The sequence below is a fragment of the Tupaia chinensis genome, unplaced genomic scaffold (genome assembly GCF_000334495.1).
Source record: "Tupaia chinensis unplaced genomic scaffold, TupChi_1.0 Scaffold000303_1, whole genome shotgun sequence".
Taxonomy (NCBI): Eukaryota; Metazoa; Chordata; class Mammalia; order Scandentia; family Tupaiidae; genus Tupaia; species Tupaia belangeri.
The window spans coordinates 2,102,553-2,113,580 of record NW_006159793.1 but is presented as its reverse complement, the minus strand read 5'-3'; the positions used below and the strand labels follow the sequence as shown (position 1 = coordinate 2,113,580).

Sequence of the window (11,028 nt, the reverse complement as noted above, 5' to 3'; positions counted from 1 at the left end):
AGCAAGCCACCAGGTCCAGGACTCAAACTATGGTCAGTCATGTGGGAGTGTCCAGCACCTTAACCACCACGCCGCCTGCTGGTCCCTGAGATAACACTTTTTTGGGGCTGGCAGGTGGCATGGTGGTTAAGGGCGCTGGATTCCCACATGGCCCATCGTGATTCAAGTCCCAGACCTGGTGGCTTTCTTCTTTCTTTCCTTCTCTTTCTGTGTCTCTCTCTGGTCAAATTAAAATGATAATAATACATAAAGTTAAATAAAATAATTCTTTTTAAAAATTAGAAAGAAAAGAAAATACTTTTTACGGATCACACAGCAAGACCAGAGCCCAATCTGAGGGGATCTTTCATCTCCCCCCGCTGGAGTTCCAGGGGCTCGCTCTAGCCAGAGTCTTCAGCCTGGCCACCGCTTAACTTCAGGCTGGCCACTGTCTCTGGACCCAGCTTCTTCGGGGCACAGTAGGGCTTACTCACCGCCTGCTGGCTGGCTGAAAGCTCAAAGGTGAACCTCTGCACGCGGCGCTGCCTCTTCTGGAAGAGGAGGGAGCCTCGGTTGTTGCGCAGAGACAGTTCCTCCATCATCAGGTCCTGGGGCACGCTCAGCTTCTTGCCCAGGTCCAGCAAAGGGACTGTGGGAGAGGCCAGTGTGGGCTCTTAGCACTCCACCCTGACGCCTCCGGGCCCTATATCAAAAACCTCTCACACGTCACAGGCTCTGCACAAGAGCGCCCTTTCTCCCCACACCTGCAGACCCTAGGTCTTCTTTGGAGTCTGTCCACCCCACGGGCAAAGCCGTGTCAGAGTTTCATTTGCAGGCGTTTGATGCTCAGGGAAGTCATGCACTGTTTCGTAAGTTCTTTGGCCATTTGTGTTTAGTCCGGGAATTCTCTGTCCAGCTCTTTGACTACAGTGGTGGAGGTAGTGAGAAGTGACCCCATTCTAGATTTTTCTTTTTTTAGGGTACATGCACTTGCTGGACACAGAGAGTGAGACAGAAAAAGAGTGGAGGAAAATGAGAAAGCACTTCCCAGGGGGAATGGCGGAGCCACAATTCCTTCTCCTCCTCCTCCTCTCAGGATTTGGAGCATGCACACACATGTACACCTGGCATGTTTTTCAAGCTACTGGGTCCGGGACTAGCCCCACAGTTGTTTGTGTAGGATCCAGCCACTTTAACCATCATGCCACCTGACTGGCTCTCTAGGGATCTCTCGAAGGTGAACTATGGGTATGGGGAGTGAGGCAGAGGGGTTAAGCAAGACTGAGGTTTCCGGCCTGATCGCTGCAAGGATAGAGCAGCTGCTCATTGAGCTGGGGAGGGCTGAAGGTTTGGGGAAAGATGAAGAGTTTGGGTTTGGACATGTGTCCTTTTAATTTTAAATAGCCTTTCATTATCACAAAAATAGTGTATATCTCCATTAGGAAAGTTATAAAATACAGAACCAGCAGTTGGCATAATGACTATGTCGCTGGACTCCCATGTAGTTGCCTGCGGTTTGCGTCCCAGACCCAGTGGCTTGAACTCACACCGGGTGCATGTGCGTGCGTGCCCAAGATCCTGAGAGGAGAATGGAGGAGAAGGGATTGAGGCATGGTTTTGCTCCCTGGAAGTTGATTTCTCGCTTTCTCTCTGTCTCTCTCTGTCTTTCTGGTGAGCGCACACACCCTATATCAAAAACCTCTCAAAAAAAAAAAAAAGAAAAAGAAAGAAAGAAAGAGAGAAAGAAGAAAGAAAGAAAGAAAGAAAGAAAGGAAGGAGGAAAAGAAAGGAAAATACAGGTATAAGAAAAAAAGAGAAATAGTATTATCTGCCACCCACAGACTGCCACTGTAGCACCTTAGTGGATGTCTCTTCCTGCCTTTTTCAATGACTACATATTTCTGTGTAAGTTTTTAACTAAAATGAAATCGTGGTATACATGCTTTATAACTTTTTTTTTTTTTTTGGTGCAGGGCATGTGAACTTGCCAGAGAGAAACAGAGTAAGAGAGAAAGTGAGAAATCATCCCCAGGGAAGATGGCCATGCCACAGTCCCTTCTCCCTTCTCTTGGGATTTTCGGCACACACGCACACACACCAGTGTGACTTTCAAGCCATCAGGTCCAGACTTAAACCACAGTTGGCCATGCAGGAGCCCAGCCCCTTAACCACCACACCACCCAGTGACCCAACACTATGACCTTGTTTTAGATCCTGGTAAAAGCAAATGAGAAAACTGGAGAAGGTTGAATATAGGGCTTGATATTAGACAGTGTTAAACCCTTTTTGCTGGGCCAGCAGGTGGTGTGGAGGTTAAGGTGGCTGGATACCACATAGCTGTCTGTGTGGTTCTAGTCCTGGACCTGGTGGCTTAAAAAACATGGGCCCTTCCTGTGTTCCTAATGTCCCAAGAGGAGAATGAAGAAGGGATTGCAGTGATGGCATCCACCCTGGAGGGTGATTTCTCACTTTCTCTCTCTCTCCCTCTCTGTCTCTCTTTTTCTCTCATCTCTCTCTGGGGAGTGCATGTATGTGCCTTATATCAAAAACTAAAAAGAACTCATTTTTTGCTAATTTTGTTTAGTGTGCTAATATCTTTGTAGCATGTAAAGAAACCTCCCTTTTATTATTTTTGGAACATTCTGGAGAAAGCGGAGGGTGAAATGACATGCTCTTTGGTGTTAGGAATAAAGGAGGAGCTGGGGGGACTTGTACTTTTGTGTATGTTTGAAATTCGACATAATAATAAATATATATATGTATATGTGTGTGTATGTATGTATGTGTATATATATATATATATACATAATTTTTCGAGGGCACATGCACTCACCAGAGAGAGAGAGAGTCAGACAGAGAAAGTGAGAGGAAGAGTGAGAAATCACGCCCCAGGGGGACAGTTATACCGTAGTCACTTCTCTTTTCTCCTTCCGGGATCTTGGGCACCCACGCACATGTGCCTGGTGTGATTTTTCAAGCCACCGGGTCCAGGACTTGAATTGTGATTGGCCATGTGGAAGTCCAACAACATAACCACATGCTATTTGCTGGTCCCCATAATAAAGCATTTTTTAAAAAGAGAGAAAGGGGAAAAATGGGGAAAATGCCAGTCCGGACAACTGCTTGAAGGAGTTGTGCTTTCTCCCTCCCCTCTACCCCCATCCCATTTCTTTCTGGTGAGCACATGTCTTCTATAGCAAATTAAAAAATAATAATAATAAATAAAATACAATAAATAATTATTTTAAAAGGGGGAGGGGGGCCATGGCTGGAGGCAGCTATGGAATCGAGGAGGGTTTGTTTACAGAGAAGGAGAAATAACAGCATGTGTGTTAGCGGACAGACGGGACATTTGACAATGCAAAGGGAGAGAGGAGAGTTGCTGGAGGAATGTCCTTGAGCAGCAGGGAGGTGACAGCAGGGTGACCAGTCACAGCTGAGAAGGCCTGGCACCAGGCAGCTGTGAGGAGAGTTCGTCGGCCCTATCAGGAAGGAACACAGAACACGGGCGCAGCTGACCCCAGGGGACAGGGTGAGGGAGGCCCTGGCAGATGTTCTCTTTCGGTTTCTTAACCTTCCTGAGTGAGATAAGAAGCGAGGGCACAGCTGAGGAGGAGCTGTCGGAGGAAGTTCTAGAGGTGTGAGGAGAGAGGGTGCCAGGATCATGGAAGGGCACAGTCTGCGGGCATGAACTGACAGGGAACTGGGTGGTTACCAGGCAGCACGGAGGCTCATTCGGGTGCTGTGGTTTATTCTGTTCTGTAGAAACCTGAACAACTATTGAAAAATGAAGGAGATGGGGGCCAGCAGTTAGCGTAATGGCTATATCAATGGACTCCCATGTAGTCATGCTTCAAAATCATGCTGGGCATGTGTGCATGTGTACCCAAAATTCTGTGAGGAAGTGGAGGAGAAAGGATTGCGGCATGGCCATCCTTTCTGGGGGGTGTTTCTAACTTCCTCTTTCACAGTCTATGTCTCTCTCTCCAGCAAACATACACGCCCTAAAGCAAAAACCTCTGAAAAAAAAAAAAAAAGAAGGAGATGGAGCCAGCAGGTGGAGTGGTGGTTAAGGTGGCTGGATTCTCCTATGGTGGACCATGATTCAAGTCCTGGATCCAGTGGCTTGAAAAATCATGCTGGGTACATGTGTGTGCATGCTCAAAATCCCAGGAAGAGAATGGAGAAGGGATTATGGTGTGGCTATCCCCTCTGGGGGTGACGTCTCACTTTCTCTCTCTCTCTGTCTTTCTCCTCTCTGGCGAGTGTATGCGCCTTATGATAACAAACAAACAAACAAACAACAATCGAAAAAAAAAAAACCCATAAAACAAAACAAAACAAACCTAAAAAAAAAACTAAAAAAAAAAAAATTATCTCCATTATTTCAACTATATAAAGTGCACTTTCTATATGCTAAGAATAGAAATCTACAGTAGGTGAAGTAGGGAAAAAAGTAAGTTTCAGGGTCAGCAGGCGGCATTGAGGTTAAGTTGCTGGACTCTCACTTGGCTGACCACAGTTCAAGACCCAGACCCAATGGTTTGAAACTCATGCTGAGGACAAGAGCCTGTGTGCCCAAGAAGAGAAGGGATTGCGGTGTGGCCATCCACCCTGGGGAGTGATTTCTCCCTTTCTTTCTGTCTCTTCTGTGTCTTTGGTGAGTGCATGCACTCTCTCTCTCAAAAAAAAAGTAAATTTTATATTCCAAGGTTTCATTTATATATTTAGAAAATAGGTAAATGTTTGCTCATGCACTGAAAATCTGCAAGGTCTGCCAGTGTTAGCAGTGACTACCTATGGGACTGAGGAGAAGGGCTGGAAATTGTTTATTGCTGTTTTTAACAAGAAAGTGTACTGCATACTTAACTATATGAAAGACTATTTATACTTAAAAACATAACAAAAGGCCCCTAGCATCATATTCTGAAATACTATGCAAATGAACTAAGCTCAAAATATAAAAAAAAACACAAAAACAGATAAAACCCATTTGAGTAATTCTATTTCTAGAAATTTGGCCAAAGAATTAAAGAAACATAACAGAATCCATCTGTATATGATAGCTATAGATATAGATGTTTATTGCCATGGGGTTTAAAATTGTGAAAACCGGGGCCCAGCAGGTGGTGTGGTAGTTAAGGTGCTGGACTCCCATATGGCCGGCTATAGTTCAAGTTCCGGACCTGGTGGCTTGCTTTCTCACTCTTCCTTTCTATCTGTCTCTCTCTGGTCAACATTGAATAATAATAATAAATAAAATTAAAAATAAATCTTTAAAAAAATTGTGAAAGCGGAGTCATCTCCGCTAGCTGCTGCCCACATGCCTTGTATTAGTGGCTCACAGTTCCCAGCTGCCACTGTCTACAGAAGACTGCCCAGTGAAAGCTGCCACAGGCCCCTGGTCTCAGATGGGATGAATTCTGGGGTGCAATTGATGCACTGGAGCCCACGAGGGTCAGGCTGAAGCTGGACTCCCACTGAGCCCACATCCTTGCTTGGCAACTCCCCTGGCCCTGTCCTGCTTTCCCCACTTCCCTGCTCTGGAGATTGTCACTCGTACCGACTCCTCAGGCTTCCACTTAAGCATCCTGCCTAAGCCTTCTGCCTCAGGATCCCACCTGAGGCAGGCTTTTATGACCACCATAAAGGTTGGTTAGATAGGGACCAGTGGTTGGTGTAATGGCTATGTCGCTGGACTCCCATGTGGTCGACCGCGGTTTGAGTCCCGGACCTGGTGGCTTAAACTCACACTGGGTGCGCGTGCGTGCGTGCCCAAGATCCCGAGAGGAGAATGGAGGAGAAGGGATTGCGGCATGGCTATCCCCGCTGGGGGGTGATTTCTCACTCTCTGTCTCTTTCTTGAGAGCGCACATGCCTCTATAGGAAAAGCTTCTCCAAAATAAATAAATAAATAAAATAAAGGTTGGTTTGATATATATAAAAATGGTGTGGTGGTTAAGGCACTGGACTCCCACATAGCTGGTGATGGTTTGAGTCCTAGACCTGGTGGTTTGCTTTTTCTCCCTGTCTTTCTTGCACACGCCCTGTAGAAAAATTAAATAATAAAAATAAATAATATTTTTTGATAACTTTATTTATTTATTTATTTATAATTTGACCAGAGAGTGACAGAGTGAGAGAGAGGGAAAGTGAGAAAGCAAACCACCAGGGCCAACACTTGAACCCTGAACAGCCATATGGGAGTCCAGCCCCCTTAACCACCACACCACCTGCTGGCCCAATAAATAATTCTTTAAAATTATACAAACATAAAGGATATATGCAGAGTGCCCATGGGGGAGCAGCAGGGAAGAGGTGGTGACATTAATCATATTTGAAGTTGTCTGTGATGTGCTGCCGAATGGAGACAAAGGCAAGCCTGCTAGGTGCGTGTGTGTGTTCATAGAAATATATTTATAGGGACCAGCAGTTAGCGTAATGGTTATGTCGCTGAACTCCCATGTAGCTGACCGCGGTTCGAGTCCCGGACCCGGTGGCTTAAACTCACGCTGGGTGCGTGTGCGTGCGTGCCCAAGATCCCGAGAGGAGAATGGAGGAGAAGGGATTGCGGCATGGCCAACCCCCCTGGGGGGTGATTTCTCACTTTCTGTCTCTCTGTCTCTCTCTGTCTTTCTGGTGAGCGTGCACACACCCTATAGCGAAAACCTCTCAAAAAAAAGAAAAGAAAGAAAGAAAAAGAGATATATTTACATATGAACAGAAGAAGAATTCACACAAATATGCTAGCAGCGGTATCTCCAGATGGTTCCAGTATGGGGAAACTTTCACTCTCAAAGTCATTCATGTCTGTTCTGTCTAGATTTTGCTTTCAAAGTTTCTATTATTGAGTTGTTGGGAAACTCATGATACATTTTAAAATAATTAATTAATTAATTAAAATTTGATCAGAGAGGGACAGAGTGAGAGAAAGTGAGAAAGCAAGCTGCCAGGTCTAGGACTTGAACCACAGTTGGCCACATGGGAGTCCAGTGCCCTTAACCACCACACCACCTACCAGCCCCTCATGATGCATTTTCGCATAGGCAAATACGTCATGACTTTTCTGACAACCCAATATTTGTATAGTAGAGAAGCAGCGCTGGAGACCAAGGGGCCTGGAGACAATCCCAGCTTTACCACCTCGCTCCTCTGAGCCTCAACTTTCTCATCTGTAAAATGGAGACAATAATATCTAACGTACAGAGTTGTGAGGGTCAAATGATAGAAGGCATACAAGCTCTTCTGTAGTGAGCATACCAAACGGTGTTTTATTATTTTCCGTACTACATTACAATGACTTAAAAAAAATTCTTTGCCAGAGAAAACATGTGCACTTACCAGAGAGACATGCAGAGCGAGAGAGAAAGTGAGAAAACATCCCCGTGGGGGTGATCACGCTGCAATCCCTTTCCTCTGTCTCTCCCCTCCTTTCAGGAGTTCAGGTATACATACGTATGTGCCTAGCATGTTTTTCAAGCTAGGTCAGTTGGCCGTAAGAGACCCAGCTGCCTTAACCACCACGCCACTGACGGACCCTACCACAGCTCTTTTTAGGAGGCGAGACCATGAGATTTCTTTTTTTCTACCTACCTTCTCTTTCGCTTCAAAATCATCTTTAATTAACACCTTAGTAAGAATTAACAAGTTATATATTTCAAGTCTGGCATATATTACATGTATCGATATTAAGGGGTCTGTAGTTAATCATTTACTCAAATAAGAAAGAAAGAATACATTGCCAGATTCTTCCATTTAGAACATCAGTACCTCACAAAGTTTGCATATTTCCGCACACAAAATTACAGAGAAGGGAAAAGAAACTCGACGTCCCAAAGCTTTGGTGAGACCCACAGTACAGTAAACAAGGACAAGCACATGGGGAGCCCGTGGCTGCAGGTAGGGCTGGATCTGGGCCTCAGTGGGGCCAGGGGCCACCTAGGATCGATCAGTTCTGGATCTGTGGATGAAGGGCAAGACCCTCTCAACCCCTCGGGAAGCTCTGCAGCCCAGGCAGACACTCCCTTGGGACTGGACTGGACCTCACGCCTGCTTGCACAGCCCTGGGGCCAGCAGGCCTGAAAGCCACGGTTTGGGACCCAGAAAGGATGAGGTCTGAGCAAAGCACAGGGCTGGGCCCCTGCTTACCTGGTTCACAGAGGTCCCCCATGGTAGCTGTCACTGGCCCCTTCTGCTCCTTGGGGATCATCCTGTGGAGGAGAGACTCCCCCAGATGGGTCAGGTGGTATCCATTCCTTCCCAGACCTCCCCCTCCCCAGGCCTCTTCCAAGTCCCTGACCCACCCACTCCAGCCCTGAATAGCTGTGGTCCCCCCACTGTCACAGTAAGGGCTGTCTGAATTAGAAGGGGCTTCAGGGTCTCTGAATAGAGGAAACTGAGGCCCATGGAGGGCCAGGGTGGAAACAAATCTCCACTCTCTCCCTTCTATGGGGCGGCCTCCAGGACCTTTCTCCAAGCCTGGCATCCTGATCAGAGGGAGGTGTCTGGGACACTGGGGCGGGGGTGGGGGTGGCCCTTCCCAACACTGTTGTCACCTGCTGACCAGGGAGAGCACTGATCAGAGGCTGAGAGAGGTTGTGGAGGTTTTCATTGGGGGAGAGGGAGCATGGGTGAGGCTGGTCTGCACCTGCGTCTGCAAGGCCAGGGCTCCCCTCACGTCTCTGCTACTTGGCATTGAGGCTTGAGGGCACCTGCCGGTCTAAGAAAGCTGAGAAAATCATTTTACCCGTCCTCGTCCGTGCACTAATTTCCCGTGCCTTCTCTCCCCCTGCCCATTTGCATCGTGTGGCACTTTCCAGGAATCTTGGAGGAGATTTACCAAAATAATAAGGTCCAGAGGCCCAGGGAACCCCAACAGGCCCCAAATCCAGATTCCCTAAGCAGAGGCCTGACTCACTACCCCCTATCTCCACCCCACAGCCCCTCTCCTTTGTTTCTAGGTTTCCCACAATCCTTCCTTTAGAAAACAAGCAGGTCGTGTGGCAGTTACGGCACTGGACTCCCACATAGCCAACCGTGGTTCGAGTCCTGGATCCAGTGTGCCCAAAATTCCAGGAGGAGAATGGAGAAGGCATTGTGGCACGGCCATCCCCCTGGGAGGATTTCTCATTCTCCCTCTCTCTGTCTCACTCTCTCTCTCTTTGGTGAATGCACACATCTTATGGCAAGACCTTAAAAGAAAGAAAGAAAGAAAGAAAGAAAACAATCGGCCTCCATCTGCACCCCCAGGACCCCAAGGTGGCTCTGGGTTAGTGGTCAGGGAGCTGGGCGACCTGGGGTTAACACAGGGTCCCTGACCTCCTATGTCACTGTGAGCAAGCAGCTCTCCAGCTCTGTGCCTCAGCCCCCTCCACCCCCGGGGGATGGGCTAGATCGTGGGGGTCTGTGGACAGGCGTCAGGGCACCCGTGATTCCCCTAAACTATGGAAACGATAGAGTTTCTGCATGCACCTGGGGCGAGAATCGTGATAACAGAGAATGCCCCGACGGTGACCGCTAGGACTCTACAGTCCAGAGATGAGTTTCTTGACAAACACTCCCTAACTGAAATTCGCCGCCGCTGAAAGCTGCTTCCCTCTGCTGCCTCAAGATCCTGCAGGCCTGAGCAGAGCCATTTCCTGCCCGTCGCCTTTCCTCCTAGCCACCCACTCCCATGGAACGTAGAATAACCCGGAGCTGAGAGCTCCTGTCCGCCCAGGTCAGCATCCAGGCTTCCACGAGACCCCATCTCCCCAGACCCTCCTCTGCAGGGCCCTGCCTCTGCTTGGGGGATGTCACTCTGGGGCTTGGCCTAGTTCCTCCACCCATTCCGCACAGCTCCCCAAGCCCCCCTAGGATCTTGGTACCTGAGAGGATGGGGCCACAGTGGGCAGGAGGGAGTGACAGACCCTCAAGATGAACACTTCTGTCGGGAGCCTCAGGGTTTCGGCAGGGGTGTCCGGTGTCTGTGGAGGCAGTGTAGACAGTCGGCAGTGGGCGAGCAGGGTGTGCCCTGCAGCTAGCTCTGGCTTCAGCTGACGAGAATCATTCCTGCCCTGTCGTGGGTCACAGCCTTATTTCGGGCTGCAACAGGATCTGGGGCCAGATGCTAAAAGCACCAGCCTCTAGGGAAGACAGGTGCCCGGCAGCAGGCCCTTGCAGACAGAGGGCTTGCGCCCGTGTGTGTGCACGCACGCGCAGGCACACATCAGTCACCTGGGAACGCTGAGGGTCAGCCGCCCCGTCCCGGCAGCTTGCTAACTGCCGTTTCCGTGGTGCCTAGGATGGCGCCTGAGCGGAACCCTGCAGATATTTAGAAGTTTGTTGAGTGAACTCATGAATGAATACACGAGTGAATAAGTGGTCAGCCACCCCCGACGTCCTTGCTTGACTTATCCTTTCCTTCCTTCCTTCCTCTGCCTTCTCCTCCTCCCTTCCTCCACCGTCTCATATTCTCTGAGCTTCTCTCTATGGACTGAAAATAACAAGACCGGCCTCTGTCCTCGAGGAGCTAAGCCAGATTCACACTGGTAAACAAGACTGTGGTGGGTGTCGTGGAAACTGCCCAGGGAGAGCCCAGGGGATGGTACCAGTAGCTCAACCCAGGCATTGGTGAGGCTTCCCAGAGGAGGAGCTGCTTGAGTCGGGCTTTGAAGGATGCGTGGGAGTTCTCTGGGCAGAGAAGAGGCCAGGGCAGTGAAGGCCGAGGACACGTCATATGTGAAGATGGCAGGGGCTCAGCAAGGAGAGCCAGCGCCAGGGCGTGTGGGGCAGTGCCGAGAGATGAGGCCAGACAGGTGGGCAGGGGCTGGACCACGGCAGGCTTTTCAAAGGAAACCGTGTCTGCAAAGGGCTGCGGAAGATTACCGTGGTGGGATGGAGAGGTCACTTCGGCATTTTCCAAAGCTATCTCTGGCTGTCACATGGGAAATGGCTTGTAGGAGCCAGATTGGAAGCTGGAGGATTTCACTGTAGCCAGAGGTGGAGACGGAGGTGGCCGAACTGCCACGGTGGCTGAGCGGACGGAGAGCAGGAGCGGGAGCTGAGGGT

At 49.0% G+C, this 11,028-nt stretch overlaps 1 protein-coding gene across 1 annotated transcript in view; it reads right to left on the bottom strand.

Moving 5' to 3' along the window:
• MYOZ3 (myozenin 3) overlaps positions 1-8,188 on the bottom strand; it is a 15,137-nt gene extending 6,949 nt beyond the window's left edge. The window contains exons 1-2 of the mRNA XM_006150897.2: positions 8,128-8,188; positions 474-628 (exon numbers count right to left, since the gene is read on the bottom strand). Of these exons, the coding sequence (XP_006150959.1) occupies positions 474-628; positions 8,128-8,188 (216 nt within the window). The remainder of the gene's footprint in view (positions 1-473; positions 629-8,127) is intronic.
• Positions 8,189-11,028: the final 2,840 nt, after the last annotated feature.